The 21,222-nt window shown below is 43.1% G+C and overlaps 1 protein-coding gene across 1 annotated transcript in view; it reads left to right on the forward strand.

Annotated features, from left to right (window-relative positions):
* LNPK (lunapark, ER junction formation factor) overlaps nt 1-21,222 on the forward strand; it is a 90,582-nt gene that overhangs the window by 5,576 nt on the left and 63,784 nt on the right. The window contains exons 2-4 of the mRNA XM_077272641.1: nt 15,621-15,699; nt 17,335-17,376; nt 19,221-19,408. Of these exons, the coding sequence (XP_077128756.1) occupies nt 15,673-15,699; nt 17,335-17,376; nt 19,221-19,408 (257 nt within the window). The 5' untranslated portion in view covers nt 15,621-15,672. The remainder of the gene's footprint in view (nt 1-15,620; nt 15,700-17,334; nt 17,377-19,220; nt 19,409-21,222) is intronic.

The raw sequence follows: 21,222 nt of genomic DNA on the forward strand, positions 1-21,222 counted from the left end.
GAAGAACAGAGTTTTCATCCTTGTGGGTTTTTATTTTAATGTAATGACTTAGCAATGGATCAGAAAAGAGAAAAAAATGCAGTCTACCTGCTTCAGTGGGGAAAAAGATGCAGATAAAAACTAATGCAATTGGATCATCAGGTATTCTGCAATACTTAAGGGGTGGCGAGACCTGTCAGCAAGTGCTTAGTGTGCGGAAAATTAAGTATTGGGGCTTTAGATTTCGTTGTTGTGATGTAGTTACTTTGACTCTGTGTTTTCCTTAAAAGGATCATTACTGCAGGTGTTCTAAGTTGACAAATTAGGCTGTGTGCACACGTTGCTGATTTTTCGCGTTTTTTTCGCGATAAAAACGCTATAAAGCCGCAAAAAAAAGCATACAATATGCATCCCATCATTTAGATTGAATTCCGCATGTTTTGTGCACATGATGTGTTTTTTTTCCGCGAAAAAAAAACGCATCGCTATAAAAAACGCAGCATGTTCAATAATTTTGCATATTTCCCACTGCATTGGTAAATGTCCGGAAAAAAACGCACCAAAAACGCGGCAAAAAACGCATGCAGATTTCTTGCAGAAAATTTCAGGTTTTTCTCAGAAATTTTGTGCAAGAAATCCTGAACGTGTGCACATAGCCTTGGTCTTCAGAATTTGAAAAAGTATGTTGGACATGTCTGTTCATGCAAAAACCGCATTTAGTCGACCGCTTATTATTATTATTATTATTATTATTATTATTATTATTATTAATGATAATAATAATAAAGCACCATTAATTCCATGGTGCTGTACATGAGAAGGGGTTACTTACAGAGTTATAGATATCGTTTACAGTAAACAAATATACAATGACAGACTGGTACAGAGGGTAGAGGACCCTGTCCTTGCGGACTTACATTCTGCGGGCTTTTGACTGCTTTGCCACTGCTCCATCTGGCCTTGTTACCTATACACTACTAAATTAAATCACTTGGCTGTCTGTGTATTGCATGGACATTTCAGGTCCTCCAGGGCAATTGCAGTTGCTTTCTGCTCTCAAGCCATTTTTAATCCCTACAATTGTACCCTATAGTAATCAAAGTTAGTTTATTAGGTCTATAGAGAGTGCAAGTGTTATAGACATACTACAAATGATAAAATGCTGCAGTAAACCCGCCCTCTAAAACCAGACTAATAGATAAAAGTTCAGAATGAGGGACAGGTTTAGCCTATTTCTGCTTTCATAAGACAGCAATAACCCTTCTTATACCAAAAACTTCAAATACTGTTCACTAATGAATTTCCAATTTTAAAAGGGCTCATCTTCTTAAATGGGTAAAACTGCAAAGTTCTTATAAAAACACCACCAGCTTTTCAATTTTCTCTCTTACTTCTGTTCTTGAAAACAGAGGATTTATAGTATTTGTAGTTGTATAGTTCGCGACTCATTGCCCAGTTTACTGGCCACTAGTGATGAGCGAGCGTTAACTGATAAGGTGTTATCCGAGCATGCTCGTGTGCTAACCGTGTCTTCGGTGTGCTCTCAAAATATGTTCAAGTCCCCGCGCCTGCATGTCTTGCGGCTGCTCGAGAGCCGCAGCGCATGTAGGGATTGCCTACAAACAGTTAATCCTTGCATGTGTTAAGGCTATCAAACAGTCGCAAGACATGCAGTCGCTAGGACTTGAACATATATTTTGAGCACACCGAAGATACTCTGTTAGCACACGAGCATGCTCGGGTAACACCTTATCTGAGCATGTTCACTCATCGCCACATCTGCAGTCTGTCAGCAGTGGATGGTCTCCTAGGCAGCAAATTAAACACTTTCCAGTTCTTTGCTATTGGAGTTGCCAGGACTGTTGTGAATCTGTCCAACTTAATTGCCCCCAAGCTCCTCCAATTCTGCAGAGGGAAAGTTGTATCTGCTTTCAGCAATCGAGGAGCATACAGTGTGGACCAGTGGTAGTGCTACTGGTCTGGACTATCAATCAGCCATCAGTGAGGCTGGGGAGCAGTGTCCTCCTGAAGATAGAAGATACAACAGCCCCTTTTAATTATAGTATTTTGGGAAACTTCTTGGGGTCTAGAGTATCTTTTGATGGGGTGGTGGAGCAGATAGATGCGAGTGCAGCGCTGGCACTCTGCTTCTCCCACAGCATCCATCACCCAGGATGTTTTCAGAAAGGGTGGCGATACAAAAAAACTATTAAGTAACTGCATCGCATAAACAGGATAAAATACACTGTGTTCCAAATTATTATGCACAGAGAGTTTAGGAGTGATAATGTTAGAATTTTTTTGTTTGTCATTTAAACTCATTGATGGTGATGTGTGTCAGGGCTCTTAATATCACTGAAAGCAATTGCAGATACCTGTGCAAATTAGTTTGGCAGGTGTGTCCAAGCAAAGGCAAGACTACTTAAGAAGGCTGTTCCACATTATTAAGCAGCCTACATTTTTTGCCAAAATGGGAAAGAAAAAGGATGTGTTGGCTGCTGAGAAGCAACAAATTGTGGAGTATTTAGGTCAAGGCATGACTACAATCAACATTGCCAAGACACTTCATCGTGATCATCGCACAATCAAGAAGTATGTAGCTGATATCCAGCACACACGTGTGCGTGCTGATAAGGAAAAATTGTGGACTCTTTCCAACAGGCAATTGCGTAAGGTTAAAAGAGCAGCTGCAAAAATGCCTTATCGTAGCAGCAGACAAGTTTTTGAAGCTGCTGGTGCCTCCAACGTCCCCAGAACAACAAGATGCAGGGTCCTTCAGAGGTTTGCAGCTGTGCGTAAGCCATCCTGTCGACCACCTCTATCCACTGCACACAAGCAGAAACGGCTCCAGTGGGCCAAACAATACATGAAGACTGACTTCCAAACTGTTTTGTTCACCGATGAGTGCCGTGCAACGCTCGATGGTCCAGATGGATGGAGTGGAGGATGGCTGGTTGATGGACACCCCATGAAAACACGGCTAAGGCGCCAACAAGGAGGAGGTGGAGTAATGTTTTGGGCTGGAATCATGGGGAGAGAGATTGTCGGCCCCTTGGGGTAAAGATGAACTCCATAATCTATGTGGAGTTTCTAAAACAACACTTCCTGCCATGGTTCAAGAGGAAGAACCGTGCTTTCCACAGCAAGATCATTTTCATGCATGATAATGCACCGTCTCATGCTGCAAAAAACGTATCTGCATCTCTGGCTGCTATGGGCAAAAAAGAGGACAAACTTATGGTGTGGCCACCATCTTCCCCTGACCTCAACCCCATTGAGAACCTCTGGAGCATCATCAAAAGGAGTGTCTATGATGGCGGGAGGCAGTTCACATCTAAGCAACAGCTCTGGGAGGGTATTCTGTCCACATGCTAAACTGAAGCAGAAACCATCCAAAAACTGACAAATTCAGTAGCTTCTTTCGAACAAGGGGTCCTATGTGCAAATGTAACATCACCTAGAATAAAGTTTTCACTTGAAAACTGTTTGATTTCATTTTGTAATAAGCTGATAATGCTTATAACTTCACAATTGACCCTTTTTTTTTGTTCAAAATAAAAAAAAAAGGTTGAAAACTCCGCTGTGCATAATAATTTGGAACATGCATTTTGAGTGTTTTTTTTTTTTATTATTTAAAGATACTGTTTTCATAGGCAGTTTGTTCCAAAACATTGCAATTATACTACAATAGTAGATGACTGGCAAATAACAATGACTGCAATTCAGATAGGTAATTTAGAGAAAATATGAGGAAATATTATTTGCATAATAATTTGGAACACAGTGTATGTGCTACATTTACAGTGTATTGGGAAAGTTTTATAATTTCTCTAGTAGCCCCCCACAACAGCACACATGGAGGATGTTCCCCTTTCCTAATAGGGACAGGAAATGACATGGGTTAAATAACCCCTCCCACTTCCTCCCCTCCAGTGTTTCTTTCTTGTCCCTACTAGGGATGAAGAGATCATCCTCGGTGTACTGTACCTGCAGCGGTCATCGGGGGTGGAAGAGAACTGGCCAGGCAGCAGGGAAGCAGACCTCTCCTCCCTGAGCGCTGCTCCCATCTTCATTTGGACTCGTGGTGGAGTGGCAGCAAGATCATCAGGATTATTAAATGCTGTGAGACGGGCACTCTGGCTGAGGTCTTGGAGCGGGGACATAACTTCAAAAATGAAGCTGTGTTCTATCCCCTTCAAGGGGAAATACATGTTTGGTCCTGCCCTCGATGAGCTGTTAGAAAAGGCTTCAGATAAAAATACCTTACCACAACCTAGGAATACTAGGGAAAAGACCCTTCCGCCCACAGCAAGAGCATACACTTCAGTATAAGGGGAAGGGCAAGTCTGGGCGCTGGATCTACCCGAAAGGTGGGGGGAAGACAAAAATCTTTTTCTTCCCCACGCCCAAAGACCAAAGAAACAATGACGCCATCAAGGTAGGAGGCCTCACTTCAAACTTGCTTCTGTAGTGGCACAAGATTTGCTCAGATCAATGGACTCTAAAAGCAGTCAGGGAAGGAATAAAAATCGAATGTGTCTCATATCCTCAAAAGATAATAAAGACAACGCGGCTCTCCTCCCCAGAGTTACAGTCCACCCTGATAGCAGGAGTCAAAGACCTGTTAGCCACAGGAGTAGTCACCATTGTCCCAGAAAGAGAAAGGAACAGGGGATATTAATCAAACCTGTTCCTCTTAAAATAAAAAAAATAAAAAAAAAAAAACGAATGGCTCTTACCGGATAATAATCAATCTAAAACCACTGAATCGATGTGTAGCATACAGAAGATTCAAGATGGAATCCGTCAGGTCAACAGTACCTCTGATTGGCCCGGATTTTGTCATGGCCACGATAGACCTACAGGATGCATATTATCACATCCCGATCCATCCAACCTATCGGAGATTCCTAAGGTTCGTAGTCACAAGAGGGGAACACACAGATTATCAGTTCAATGTCCTCCCATTTGGACTATCCCCAGCCCCAAGGATCTTCACAAAGAACATGTCGGAGGTCATGGCTTACATCAGAGGCCAGCACATATGCATTGTCCCTTACCGCGACGATTTTTTGTTGGTGGCTCCCTCTGTACCCATGCTACAAAAACATCTGCAGATGACAACTGTTGTGAATTCTGCTCTTGGGCTCCCTCCGGTGGTTGTTAGTGGTAGTGCTGTTGTCTTGGGGCCGTAATCCAGGACAGGTGTTTCTGCTGATTGCAGCTCTACTAGGTATTTAGGTGTGCAGGATCCATTACTCCTGGCCAGTTGTCCATTGTTCTTGGAGGGATTGCATCTCTCTCTGGTTCCTCATGCTCTGCTGCCAATTCAGCCAAGATAAGTGTCTGTTTTTTTGTCTCTGTGCACACATGCAGTGTGCTTTGCAATTCATTGTGTTTTTGTCCAGCTTAGACTTTGTTTGGATTTTTCAGTCATGCTGGATTCTCAGGAGTTGCAGATATACTTGCTATGTCTTTAGTTAGATGTAGTATATTTATATTTTCTGCTGTGGATATTTTTAGGATTTTAATACTGACCGCTTAGAATTCTGTCCTATCCTTTTCTATTTAGCTAGAAGTGCCTCTTTTGCTAAATTCTGTTTTTCTGCCTGCGTGTGTCTTTCCTCTTATACTCAGTCAATATTTGTGGGGGGCTGCCTATCCTTTGGGCTTCTGCTCTGAGGCAAGATAGAATTCCCATTTCCACCTATAGGGGTATTTAGTCCTCCGGCTGTGTCGAGGTGTCTAGGACATGTTAGGTACACCCCACGGCTACTTCTAGTTGCGGTGTCAGTTTAGGGTTTGCGGTCAGTACAGATACCACCTACTCCTGAGAGAGTCTCTCATGCGGCTCCAAGGTCACCGGATCATAACAGACAACCCAAATCTTATCCTCTCTGGGCTGGATAGTGAACCTCAAGAAATCAGATATGGTTCCTGCAATAACAAAGACATTCTTAGGCTATGTGCACACGTAGGAAGGGTCTCTGTGGGTTCTCCCGCAGCGGATTTGATAAATCTGCCGGGCAAAACCGCTGCGGTTATCCCTGCAGATTTATCGCGGTTTGTTTTGCGTTTTCCGCTGCGGGTTTACTCCAATACTATTGGTGCTGCATATGCAGCATCAATAGTAATGTTAAAAATAATAAAAAATGGTTTATACTCACCCTCTGACGTCCCGATCTCCTGGGCGCTGCACGCGGCGGTCCGGTTCCAAAGATGCTGTGCGAGAAGGACCTTCGTGACGTCACGGTCATGTGACCGCGACGTCACGGTCATGTGACCGCGACGTCACCGTAGGTCCTGCTCGCACACCAACCCAGCGACCGGACGGCCGCGTGCAGCGCTGAGAGGTGAGTATATCATTATTTTTTATTTTATTTCTTTTTTTTTACACAAATATGGTTCCCAGGGCCTGGAGGAGAGTCTCCTCTCCTCCGCCCCGAACACCATCTGCACATTATCCGCTTACTTCCCGCATCGTGGGCACAGCCCCAAACGGGAAGTTAGCGGATCAATGCATTCCTATGGGTGCAGAATCGCAGCGATTCTGCACAAAGTGACATGCTGCGGAATGTAAACCGCTGCGTTTCTGCGCGGTTATTCCCGCAGCATGTGAACAGCGGATTGCGGTTTCCATAGGGTTTACATGTAAATGTAAACGCAATGGAAACTGCAGCGGACCCGCAGCTGCAGAAACTCTGCCGGTCCGCGGTAAAACCCACAAAGTGTGAACATGGCCTTAGGAGTCCTACTAGACTCACACAGCCAGATTTCTTTCCTGCCCAAACAGAAACACATCTTACTAAAAGCAAAGATAAGGATACTACAGAGCCAGGAGATGGTATCTTTAAGATGGGCCACGTCAGTTCTTGGATCGATGACATCCTGTCTCCAGATGGTGGCATGGGCACAAGTGCACACCAGGTCACTTCAGACCCCTATCCTGGCAAGCTGGGACTGATTCCCAGAATCCTGGGACAGGAAGATCCGGATACCCCCTCATGTAAAGTCCTCACTGACATGGTAGCTAAAAGAAAACTTAAGCAGAGGGGTTCCCTGAACACAAGACCCAGCAGTCATTATAAAAGTAGATGCCAGCAGGAAAGGATGCGGAGCCCTGGTATCCCAACACGTATTACAGGGGTCCTGGTCGAACGAGGTAAGCCAACGGTCCTCAAACTTCAGAGAACTCAAGGCCATAGAGGAAGTCCTCAGGACTGCAGTAACCCTAGTCCAGGGTACCCATGTGAAACTATACTCAGGGAACAGTTGCCCATCTTTGTCATCGGGGAAGTACAAGTCACGAGGATCTGAAGGCGATATCAGCCAGAATATTCTTGTGGGCAGAAGAACATCTTCTCTCCCTGTCTGCTATGCACATAAAAGGTGCATTAAAGATACAGGCTGACTTTTTGAGCTGGACAAGGATCCATCCTAGGGAATGGAGTCTAGACCCCCGAGGTCTTTCAGATCCTGACCAGAAGGTGGGGCCATACAGAGGTGGACCTATTTGGAAATGCTTAGAACACAAAAGTGGATCAATATTATTCACTGAACTCAACAAATCCCTGCCTAGGGGAAGATGCCGTTAGCGCACCCATGGACATTCAGACTGGCCTATGCCTTCCCTCCACTACCAATTCTTCCAAGAGTTCTACAGAAAATAAGAAGGGAAAGAGTCAAGGTAATCTTGGTGGCTCTCTTCTGGCCCAAAAGAAGCTGGTTCGGGACTCTTGCCAACCTAAAGATAGAAAGACCGGTAGAACTACACCTGGTCAGGAACCTTCTCCACCAAGGACCAATATTTCATCCAGATCCCGAGAGGTTGAACCTGAGGGCCTGGCTTCTGAATTCTGAATCCTGAAGACCAGAGGATTGTCAGTCATTAAAACACTGCAGAAATGCCAAAAGGCAGTGACGAACTCAATTTTCCAAAAAATATGGAAAACATTCATCGCATGAAGTGCACCAGAACGGCCTAACCCACCCTAGCTGAGCTTAGCCCGGATCCTGGATTTTCTGCAAGAAGGAATAGAGAAGGGTCTCAGACCCAGCACCCTCAAAGTCCAGGTGGCGGCCCTAAGTTCATATTTTGACCAAACATTAGCCGACTATCGATGGATCATAAGGTTTATGACAGCAGCATCTCACATATGTCCAAAGGCTATGAACTTAATTTCTTTCCTGTTACCTCAATGTGGTCTTGAAAGGACTCACACTGCCACCCTTTGAGCCCTTATCATCAATAGACGTAAACACTCTCCTGGAAAACAACCTTCTTGGTAGCAATAACTACAGCCAGGAGAGTGGGCGAAATACAAGCACTCTGAGTGAATCCTACTTGAAAATCTTGCAGGACCAACATATTCTGCGATTGGATCCCTCATTTCTTCCCAAAGTCGTTTCAGAGTTTCACAAATCTTAAGAGATTATTCTTCCCTCCTTCTATCAAGAACCAAGGAATAAAGAGGAAGAACAGTTCCACACCTTGGATGTACGAAGAAGAGTACTCCATTTTCTCCAGGTGACGGAGAAACTTAGGAAGGACCAAAACCTGTTTGTTCACTTTCGAGGTCCAAATAAGGGGAAGAAAGACGTCCAGATCCAAAATTGCCAACTGGATCAAGAGCGCAATCTTGGAGGTATATCATGCACAGGGCCTTCTACCGCCAGAAAAATGTACAGCTCGCTCTACGAGAGCAACGTCTGTCTCCTGGGCTGAGAAAGCCAGTGCTTCCATCGAGCAGATATGCAGAGCTGCTACCTGGTCCTCCGTCCATACATTCTTCAAACATTACAGTCTAGACCTGATGTCAAGAGGACTTGGCCTGAACAGGAGAAAAGTCCTTCGAGCTTTAGTCCCTCCCTAAACATTACTCTTGGGTACTGCTCCAGGTGTGCTGTCGTGTCGTAGGGGGGTTCCTAGAGAAAATAGAATTAGACTTACCGGTAATTCGGTTTCTAGTAACCCACCACGACAGCACGAGTAATCCCTCCCTTTGCTTAATTTACTTTCTTAAAATAATAAATATAATTTGAAGCATTCCTTCTCCTGTGGTCCTTTATAATAACACTGAGGGGAGGATGTGGAGGGGTTATTTAACCTCTGTCATTTCCTGTCCCTATTAGGAAAGGGGAACATCCTCCAGGTGTGCTGCTGTGGTGGGTTACTAGAATTAAGCCCCCATCACACTAAGCGAGGTCGCAAGTTTTGTGACGCAACAGCGACCTCAGTAGCGATCTCGCTATGTTTGACACGTAGCAGCGACCAGGCCCCTGCTGTGAGATCGCTGGTCGTGTCGGAATGGCCTGGACCTTTTTTTTGATCGTTGAGGTCCCGCTGGGTAGCACACATCGCTGTGTTTGACACCTTACCAACGACCTCGTTGACTACAACGTCACACAGGTCTGAATCGTCATAATAGCTGCCATGTGACAGAGTCACAACGACATCGTTGTACAGGTCGCTACAGGTCGCCTCATCGCTGCTGCGTCATCAAACAGTGAGATCTTCCCAACATCTCACCAGCGACCACATAGCGACGCAGCAACGATCCCTGACAGGTCGTATCGTTGTCGGGATCGCTTTAGCGTCGCTAAGTGTGACGGGGCTTTTAAACTTACTAGTAATTTGATTTCTATCTTTGTGTCCTGGAGTAGATGAGTCATTATGGGATAAAGTTAAGAATGTGCTTTTTTTTTTTTTGTTTTTTTTTTACTCCACTTATTTTTGCTGTTAGTTTGTAACAAAAATCTATTAATCTACAACAAATTATTAATAAAAACCCACAGCATGCGGAGCCGAATGTTCTTGCCTGTGTATTTGGTTTCTACATTAAGCGCTTGTACAAGGAGTTAAAAAAATATATATAAAACCTTGGATAGCATTGTCAGTGCCAATGTTTCAGATTGTTTGTGTCGTCGGCCTGCGTTGGTTATATTTCAGTGAATTTAGAAGTCTGTTGGAAGAGAAGAAAAATTCCAAGTTCTCTTTCTTGTCATGAGCTTAAAGTGTGTCGAAACCATTTCTCGTTATTGTGACTCATGGACAGTTATTTTATAGTTTGACGTGTTTTCTAAATGCCGTGATGGTTTCTGGACAATTCTTAATAAGCGGTTTGTTAACAAGTCCAAGTGTAAAAGGATATTCCTTCACCAGTCATTAACATAATTAAAAGGCATTTCTAACCGCAAATCTTTGCATTGCTTATACAGACTGTCTACTTCTGGACACTGTCTTGGTACTTCTTCCCAAAACAAAGTGGGATTCCTCCTCCATGTAACAGACCATCCAAATATAATAAGTTGTCAAGAATTGTTGGATTTCTTGGGCTCTCTTCACACCGGCGTTTTGTTTACTTGTCATGTTTGTATGGTATATTCTGCGCAAAAAAATGGAAGGCTGGTAAACTCCAATATTGGGCTATGTGCATGATTTCCTATATGAGCATGTTTAGTCTGTCTGCCAGAAAGACTTTCAGTGCATGCTGAAAATAGCCATAGGCTGACGTGTGCCATGGAGAAGTCCAGACATACCGTATGCCTCTGATATATAAAGACCAAGCATAATGTAAATGGAGCCTGTGTCAGGGGAATCTGTCACTTCTATTCTGGTAATCCAGCTGCACGGAAATCACAAAATTCTTCTTTATTGCTGCAAATGGAATACGCTTCAGCCAGTAAGTTAAAATGCCATGGTAATAGATAAAACAATGCGTAAGTGTTTCACTACCTGAAACGTGTTTATATCTACTGCCATGGCATTTTAACTTACTGGCTGACGTGTATTCTGTTCTTACCAGTAAAGAAGAATTGTGATTTATGTGGAGCTTGCTGTCTTAGCGTATATACTCGAGTATAAGCCGACCCGAGTATAAGCCGACCCCCCCCCTAATTTTGCCACAAAAAACTGGAAAAACTTAATGACTCAAGTATAAGCCTAGGGTGGGAAATGCAGCAGCTACCGGTAAATGTCAAAAGTAAAAATAGATACCAATAAAAGTAAAATTAATTGAGACATCAGTAGGTTAAGTGTTTTTGAATATCCATATTGAATCAGGAGCCCCATATAATGCTCCATACAGTTCATGATGGCCCCATAAGATGCTCCATATTAAAATATGCCCCATATAATCCTGCATAAAGGTTAGTAATGGCCCCATAAGATGCTTCATAGACACATTTGCCCAATATAATTCTGCACAAATGTTGATTATGGCCCCATAAGATGCTCCATAAAGATATTTGCCCCATATAGTGCTGCACAAACGTTGATTATGGCCCCATACAGACACTTGCCCCATATAGTGCTGCACAAACGTTATGGCCCCCATATAGTGCTGCACAAACGTTATGGCCCCCATATAGTGCTGCACAAAAGTTATGGCCCCCATATAGTGCTGCACAAACGTTATGGCCCCATAGATGCTCCATACAGACAATTGCCCCATTTGCTGTTGCTGCGATAAAAAAATTAAAAATCATATACTCACCTCTCTGTCGCTCAGGCCCCCGGCACTTTCAATATTCACCTGCTCCTCGTTCCGGCGCCGCTCCATCTTCAGCGTCTCCTGCACTGACGTTCAGCAGAGGGTGCACACTAACCACGCCCCCGCGCCCTCTGACCTCAGCGTCACTGCTGAAGATGGAGCGGCGCCGAAACGAGGAGCAGGTGAATATCGCGCAGCGCTGCACTCCCCGTTTTACTCACCTGCTCCTGGCGCGGTGCAGGTCCCTGCTTCCCCACAGCTTCTTCCTGTAGTGAGCGGTCACAGTTACCGCTCATTACAGTAATGAATATGCGGCTCCACCTCTATGGGAGGTGGAGCCGCATATTCATTACTGTAATGAGCGGTACCATGTGACCGCTCACTACAGGAAGAAGCTGCCAGCGCAGCCAGGGATGTGCAGGGACCGCGCCAGGAGCAGGTGAGTATAATTAGACAGCTCCCCCTCCCCTGCCGACCTCAGGGTATGACTTGAGTATAAGCTGAGAGGGGGACTTTCAGCCCAAAAAAATGGGCTGAAAATCTCGGCTTATACTCGAGTATATACGGTAGTTTTTTTTTTTTTTTAAAATAAATCAATAGCAAACATGAAAATGAGAATTTCTTGTATATCTAATTAGGGAAATCCACTTCTTTCTCTTCCTGGATTGATCATTTATTCTCAAAATTCTCTTTCACATGAACAAATTATTGGTCAAAGTGCTGCCTGTGAAACTTTTTTTTTTTTTTTTCAACCCTCCTCTCTTCCACTGATCGAATCTGCATGTGAAATCGAGTAAGACTCGCCCATTCAAGTCCGAATGTGTGAAAAAATAAAAATAAAAATTGGATGCCATAAGGAGCCACCGTATAGGATCCATTTTTATTTTTTTTTTCAGATACATAGGAAACTGTAATTGGTCTTAACAGCTCCTGCTGAAAAAAACAGATTGTACACAGATGACAAGTGAGACTCTGAACTATTTTTATACGTTCGTTCGTGTGAACCTACTCTTGCTGAGAGGCTGAGAGTTGGTGCTCATTCAGTTCTGTGGAAAACTCTTACTGTTGTTTCAGGATACCTTGCAGCAAAATGTCTGTGTTTTACAGAACGCTTTTTTTTTTTTTTTTTTTTTTCTTTTTTTAAATGGTGATCTGCAATAACAGGCCACAAAAATCACAGCAAGTGTAGAAGCAGCCTTACATTGTATGTCCAGTTCAACATGAAAAATTTGGTGAAAGGTCTTCTTTAAATATAGTTAATTTTGAAGAAATGTGAAAGATCGGGTGTTAGTAATTTGGGTGCGATCGCTTTGGCTTTGCATGAAGTAGCAGCTTGTGTAAGTTGACTTATTGGCTTCTGTTTACCATGTGTTGAAATTATTAAAATCACACGGTACTGAAATTTTTTCTCTAGTGACTTGTTTTGCTTATGCCATGGATTATGCTTTATTTGATTGTGTTCTGGAGTACGTTCCTTGTGATATCGTTCCTGGATGATAGTGCATGCTTGTTAAAATATTGATATTGGCCTTAATCATGCCTCTTTATACATGACTTAATGCGGATCTGTCACCAAATTTCACAACAGAAACTGCCTATATTAATGAATGGCTCTCCCAGACCTGACAAGGCTAGTGTACTTACTTTGAAAATACATGTCAGAATGAGTGCTTAATCTTGATATTAAAATGAGCATTTTGTTCAATTAGTGAGAAAATTCATGAGTCTGTGTGTATTTAGCCTCCTGTTGGCCAAGCTGACAGCTGCACTATGAGATTTCAGCAGATGGAGAGCACAGGGTCACCGAGAAGTTGCCATTCAGAATAGTTGGGCAGAGATTGAGCTTTAAAGGGACTCTGTCACCTGAATTTGGAGGGAACAATTTTCAGCCATAGAGGCGGATTTTTCGGGTGTTTGATTCACCCTTTCCTTACCCGCTGGCTGCATGCTGGCTGCAATATTGGATTGAAGTTCATTCTCTGTCCTCCATAGTTCATGCCTGCACAAGGCAATCTTGCCTTGCGCAGGCGTATACTATGGAGGACAGAGAATGAACTTCAATCCAATATTGCAGCCACCATGCAGCCAGCGGGTAAGGAAAGGGTGAATCAAACACCCGAAAACCCCGCCTCTATGGCTGAAAATTGTTCCCTCCAAATTCAGGTGACAGTCCCTTTAAGGGTTTTTCACAAAAAAAGTGGGTCTGACCAATGACACTCTGTGATCCAAGATCTGAGCTCTGGAACTCTCGAGAAAGGTGCTCTGTAGCAGAGGTGGGCATGCTTGGCCTCTGCTCCATCCATGATATATGGGACTGCTGTACTTAATCTCTGGCAGTCCTATAGTCGGTGAATGGAACGGAGGCTTAGCATGCACACCTCCACTCTCATTGGGAACGAGCTGCAGAGCCCTGTTCTCTGTACCGCTGGGGTCTCTATGTGGCCAGACCCAAAGCCAGGGTCGTACTGGCCCACCGGAGTATTCTCTGATGGGCCCAGGCACTGACATCTGCTCGCATACTGGCCATCAGCTGTTTAAGGCCCTCACTGCTCTAGGGGCTCCCAGCCAGTGGCTATGGGACCCCTGAGTCAAGGGGGCCCTCCCTGTGGCAGTGGAGCAGCAGGTGACAGGAAGCCACATCTGTCCCCGCTGCTAAAAAGAAATGAATATTCACGCTTCTCCAAGCCTCATGGGCGTGGAGAGAAGTGAATACCATTTCACTTTAATAGGAGTGGTGGGGAAGGAGGCAATGATGGTTGTGGTGTAAAGGACAATGATGGTGGTGTTGAAATGGGCAATGATGGTAGTGGTGCAATGGGCAATGATGGAGGTGGTGGGGGAGAACAATGAAGGAGGTGGAGAGGTGCTGCATTATACTCTGAGGGGGGCTGCATTATACTTTTAGGGGGCTACATTATATTCTGTGGTGGGGCTGCATTATTCTCTCAGGGGACTACATTTTATTCTGGGGGGCTACATCATACTATGAAGGGGGCAGCATTATGTCCTATGAGGGGGCTACAGTATACTCTGGGGGGGTGGGCGGCTGCATTATACCCTATGAGGGTGCTACATTATATTCTATGGTGGGGACTGCATTATACCCTATGACAGGAGGCTACATTATATTCTGAAGGGGGGGGCTACCGCAACCTCTGCTACATAATTAAGATGTGTACTACCTATATTATACCCTGATATTAGCGTGTTTTACCACAATTGGTGATCTTGTATTTATTTCCTATGTAGCTGCATAGTGGGCCCCAAGAATGATTTTCTCTGGTGGGCCCAAGGTGCTCCAGTCTGACACTGCCCCCAGCTATCCGAAAACGATCCCATATCTAATGGATAAGAGTAAATAACCATCTTTAACCATTTTATAAAAATTATATGGTCACTGACAGATTTTCAAAGAAATTGCACCAGTTTCATCAGCTAAGATCAATTTTTGCTATGCAGTTTGCATTGTGTAATCTGGTGACAGGTGTAAAAGAAATGAAAACTTTTAAATGTGTTTTAAGAAGCGCTTGCATCAAAAATTGTATCTTAATATATTGCAATCATCATAATATACAGCACTGTGTAAAATTGCTCATTTTGCCTTTCTACCCAACTAATTCTTCCCTTTTCCATTAAGTCTGACATCACTTAATTAAAAACTGACTAGCTGAATCCTTCTATGTCCTTCTCTATGTAGAAACAGGAGGTCAATTTTCCCTGCATTAGTCATAAGTCACTGCAAAAGTCCCTGGCAAAGGCAGGAGGGAGCAGCTGGGTCAGGAGTTGAAGAGGGGGATGATTCATGCAGGGAAAAGAGACTTCCTGTTTCTACATAGAGCAGAGAAAAGAGGATAATTAGCTGGGTAGAAAGGCAATGAGCAGTACACAGTGCTAAATAAGATGATGATTGCAATATATTAGGAGGATAACAACTTTAATGGGAGGAGTGCTTCTTTAACTTTTAGACTTTTTCACAAAGACGTATAAAATGGGTCTGCTATGTCAGTTCTACGTGCTTGCTTAAAATACGACTGTATGTAACAGCTGAGAGATTTGCATTAATATTTGTAGAGTAAAACTGATCTACAGGATTATTTCTGCCAAATACACTAAGTATCTTTAAATTGCCTGCTTAATTCTTCCTTTTAGGGTGTGGTGGATTTCAAAGCTATAGTGATTTGGATACATCTCCAGCTGCCATATGGGGGCGCTCCTTTCCAGATGGAAGGTACGTGTAACAGGACAGTTGAAGTGGTTGCCCAAGACGCAGTATACGCATTGCGTGCAGTGATCCTCTAATGTAGCAGCATATGACGTGCACACATTGCGACAGGGGAAAGACGTTTGTAGACTACTAGGATGAAGCCTTGAAAATTGATATTGGACACCAGACAGCTTGTGGAGCCCCAGATTAAAGAAATCGTGCAGATTGGGAAAATAGTTAGGGAGACTATAAAAATTGATGAAAACAAGTGGAAAAGCTGCGCAAAGCAACTGAGGTTAGCTTTCCTTTGTCTCCTAACTACTTCTGGATGGACCATAGATAATAAACGTTCCTGCAGTCCACACTTTACACTGCATTGATATAAAATGTCAATATAGGAGGATAGGCTTACAGAAAATTGTGCAGCATATTTGCCTTATTTTTCACTGTGTACAATCTCGTTTGTATACAGATTGGGAAGCACTGACAGTGCATCCTCCTCCGGACCCAGTGATCTTGTGATTGCTGGGTCCTAGGTCTTTTGAGGTAGAAAATAGATGCAGGTGTTTACTATTTTTCTTTACACTTTCTCACGATGGCAAAAGACAAGAAAATAAAAATACAAAAATGACCTAAAATTAAGCTCCTTGTACTGCAAAAATAGAGGCAAATATTGTTTCAATACATGAATGAGAATATTCTTTAGTCATTAAAAACTTTTATATATGATATATATCTCCCAAAATATGCTTGGTCAGGAGGGGCTCAAGTGGCCCGTTTCTGAACCTGTTAAAGATGCAGACATTTACGTCCTCCCCCACACCACCTTTCTTCCTAAAGCTATAACTTTATCTTTCTCTCTTACATAGCGTTATGAGGGCTTGTTATTTACATGAAGAGTTTAAGTTTTAAATGGTACTATTCACTTCACAATATAATTAGTTATAAAAAAAATGCAACTTTTTGTAATCGTTTTAACATTGTTCACCGTGCAGTAAAAATGACCTTAAGACATGAAACTCTGGGTCAGTACTATTAGGGTAATGGCAAATGTATATTTTAGTTTAATTTTACTGTTTTTAAAAAAAATTCTGAACTTATTAAAGGTTTTTTTTTTTTTTTTTTTAAATTGCCATTTTTGGGGAACCTAAAACCTTTTTATTATTTTTTTTTGTTAATGGAACTATCTCCGCTTGTTTTGGTCATGCTGATTTGTACATTTTATTGGTAACATTTTGGAGTACGTACGTCATTGCTTTTTACCGCATTTCTTTTGGGAAACGCAATAAAAAAACACTTTCGCAATTTTATTTTTTTTTTTTAATCAGTAAACCACTTTACGTCAGTTTTGACAGTTCCAAAAGAGCACAGTTGGGGAGAGGGCAAACTCTCCCCAGTATTTTTCCTACTTTTCCTCAAGCTTTTAAAATGTGTAGGAAAGACTATGTGGGATTGACTAAACCCAAGATAATTGGGTTTGGAACACACTAAAGAAATGCTGGGAAATTCTTTGGATAAAGATGTTTCTGCTGCAGCCTTGTTGTCTCCTGGGGCAGTATGCTTTATTGTAATGAAGTCTGAATATAAGTGTGAATACCGTACTTTATTGACAGCACTTTAATTTGCAGCATTATTTATAATTAAGACTGTCCCCGACAGGCCAAGCCTTCCACTGTTGAAGTTTTGGAGAAGATGGAAAAGGTACAATTCTATGAATATCAGCCAATGTTATTTATTGAATTAGCTGATTTAATTCTAGATGGAAATATTGTTAATATCAAAATGCTGTTATTCAATGTCTTTGAATAAATATTTATAGGATAATATGGTCTAGTGTCCATTTTCGGTTATTGACCTCCTTGTAGGATGCGACACACTGTGAACAGCTGTTGGCTGACCATTATTTGTACTGACCCGCCACACCTTCACATGCACTTACTGGCTCTCTTCAGCCGTTTGCCTATCTTCTTGGTGAGGAGGGAGTCAGTTGCCGCCAGACACGACTTCCAGAGGCTTATCACTAGTGATAAGCGAGTATACTCGTTGCTCGGGTTTTCCCGAGCACGCTCGGGTGACCTCCGAGTATTTGTTAATGCTCGGACATCTAGTTTTCATCGCCTGCATGATTTACGGCTGCCAGATACGCTGAATACATGTGAGTAATGCCTGTTTGTTAGGGAATTCCTACATGTATTCACCTTGTCCAGCAGTCAAAAATCATGCTGCTGAGGCGATGAAAACTAAATCTCCAAGCAAAAACAAATACTCAGATCACCCGAGCGTGCTCGGGAAAACCCGAGCAACGAGTATACTCGCTCATCACTAATCCCCTTTGAAATAAGGGTTTAGGCATGTTGAAATACAGCCTGCCCAATCCTTTTTCTCCACTATATCTACCAAATGATAGCCAGACAAACATCCTAACATGCGAAGTGATTTACACTATGGCTGCAATACAGGTCACACAGACAGTTTGCTGTATGCCACTGCTACATTGCAGTAAAATGCCGGTGACTGGGGATGTTACAACCTGCAAATTAGAAACTGCTTGTCCCAGTACACCCTATTCACACTGCAATGCAGCAGCATATGGCTGCACAACCTATTTTGGGGGCTCAAAGCCCCAAATTTAGTTTCAGTTGGTCCAGCCCAAATTGGCAAGTTTGGGCACCCCTACTTGGGCTACTTTCACACTAGCGTTAACTGCATTCCGTCACAATGCGTCGTTTTGCCGAAAAAACGCATCCTGCAAAAGTGTTTGCAGGATGCGTTTTTTTCACCATTGATTAACATTAAGCGACGCATTGTGACGGATTGCCACACGTCGCACCCGTTGTGCGACGGATGCGTCGTGCAGTGGCGGACCGTCGGGAGCAAAAAACGCTACATGTAACGTTTTTTGCTCACGACGGTCCGCTTTTTCCGACCGCGCATGCGCGGCCGGAACTCCGCCCCCACCTCCCCGCACCTCACAATGGGGCAGCGGATGCGCTGGAAAAATGCATCCGCTGCCCCCGTTGTGCGGCGGAGACAACGCTAGCGTCGGGAACGTCGGCCCGACGTACAGCGACGGGCCGAGCCCGACGCTAGTGTGAAAGTAGCCTTATTTACTTTTTTTCATATCTGGTATACAGTTATTGAGGGGTATAGCCTGAACCGCACTCCTGTCTTGAGGTTTTTCTCAAGCTTCACCAGTTCTTTGCAATGCACTACCCAGACAATTAGTTTAATTCTCAGTGTCTACAGTTTGAATCGTGCCCTAAGTATTTATCTTTTTAGACAGGACTATAATTTTACATCACTACTGTAACCTTTCCCAGTTCTCCCTTTTTACGCTTTCCTCCTGGCCTCTTCTTTCATCTGTTTTCTGCACTCAGTAGCACTTTGTATCTGGGCATATACAGATGCTGGTTGAAGACCGGTTCATGCATTGTTACATGAACACTCTTATTTATCACAGCTCACAGGGCAATAAAATACATGTACTTTTTGAGTAGTGTTTTTTTTTTTTTTTCCCCCTCTAAACTAATTTATTTAAATTTTAGGAGATTCAGTCGTTAGAAGAATTCCAGGATAAGAACCAAAAACTGCGAAAAATTTGGGTTGGAAGACTGCTTCTCTATTCTGTATTATTGTATCTTCTCACATGTTTCGTAGTTTACCTATGGTACCTTCCTAATGGGTTGACAGCAAGACTGCTAATAATTATTCCTTTTTTGCTTTTCCCAGTAATGTAAGTACTTCAACACATTTTTTTTTTTCTTTTACTGCATTGCTTTTTGTGAAATTATTAAATCAAAGTATTTATGCAGTATTTACAGTAGATATTGGTGACTGCTTTTGTGTCTTCAATATAGAATGCAAATTAAAGTTATGAATGCATATCTGTCGGGGAAAATACAGTAGATCTTTGCTCTCCCCTCCCCCCCACCTCCCAAGTGGAGAAATCCAAGTTGTGACAGAACCGGACATTATGGCCCCAATTTATCAATATTCTGGAGTAAAAAATACCGTATATACTCGAGTATAAGCCGACCTGAGTATAAGCCGACCCCCCTAATTTTGCCACAAAAAACTGGGAAAACTTAATGACTCGAGTATAAGCCTAGGGTGGAAAATGTAGCAGCTACCGGTAAATTTCAAAAGTAAAAATAGATACCAATAAAAGTAAAATTGAGACATCAGTAGGTTAAGTGTTTTTGAATATCCATATTGAATCAGGAGCCCCATATAATGCTCCATAAAGTTTGATGGGCCCCATTAGATGCTCCATATTAAAATATGCCCCATATAACCCTGCATAAAGGGTAATAAGGGCCCCATAAGATGCTCCATACAGACACTTGCCCCATGTAATGCTGCACAAACGCTATGGCCCCATAAGATCATCCATACAGTCACTTGCCCCATATAATGCTGCACAATCGTTATGGCCCCATAAGATGCTCCGTACAGTCACTGCCCCTTATAGTGCTGCACAATCGTTATGGCCCCATACAGATGATCCGTACAGTCACTGCCCCATATGCTTTTGCTGCGATAAAAAAAAAAAAATCACACTCACCTCTCTTCGCTCAGGACCCCCGGCACTTTCAATATTTACCTGCTCCTCGTGTGGCTCCGTCTTCAGCACTGACGTTCAGCAGAGGGCACGCACTGACTACGTCACCGCGCCCTCTGATCTGAGCGTCACAGCCAGAGGACGCTGATGACTGAGCCGCACCGGAACGAGGAGCGGTAAATATCGCGCATCGCTGTATACTCACCTACTGCTGGCGCGGTCCCTGCGCGTCCCTGCTTCTTCCAGCGCTGCATCTTCTTCCTGTATTGAGCGGTCACAGTTACTGCTCATTACCGAAATGAATATGCGGCTCCACCTCTATGGGAGGTGGAGCCGCATATTCATTACTGTAATGAGCCGGACCATGTGACCGCTCAGTACAGGAAGAATATGCAGCGCTGGAAGAAGCAGGGACCGCGCCAGCAGTAGGTGAGTATAATTAGACAGCCCCCGCCCCCCCTCCCCTGCCGACCCCCGGGTATGACTCGAGTATAAGCCGAGAGGGGGACTTTCAGCCCAAAAAAATGAGCTGAAAATCTCGGCTTATACTCGAGTATATACGGTAAATAATAAAAAAAAAATATATATATACCAAATGACCCTTCAAATAATAAATACAACTCAAAAGGAGCAGTAAGTTATACAGCCACCAAAATGAAACGAACCATCAATAAATTAAAAATACGGTAATTATTTATTGAAAAGCCCCCGGAAGAAGCAGAAGGGCAAAACGAGCGTCGGGGCGCAGAGGGCCACTATTGCACTATTTAAAGAGGTAATGTCACCCATTCTTTTCTAATATGGATTTTCTTGAATGGGCTGACTCTTTCATGTTTGATTTACATCTTATTTAAATGATCACACTTGGATTTAATGTGAATATGCATACATTATTTTTATTGCAAAATTAACAGAATGGATGCTTTTAGCACTTATTGAATTTGTTATTGCAAATCTGTATTTGAGTGTTCATTTTGTATCTCAGG

The sequence above is a fragment of the Ranitomeya variabilis genome, chromosome 7 (assembly GCF_051348905.1).
Source record: "Ranitomeya variabilis isolate aRanVar5 chromosome 7, aRanVar5.hap1, whole genome shotgun sequence".
Lineage (NCBI taxonomy): Eukaryota > Metazoa > Chordata > Amphibia > Anura > Dendrobatidae > Ranitomeya > Ranitomeya variabilis.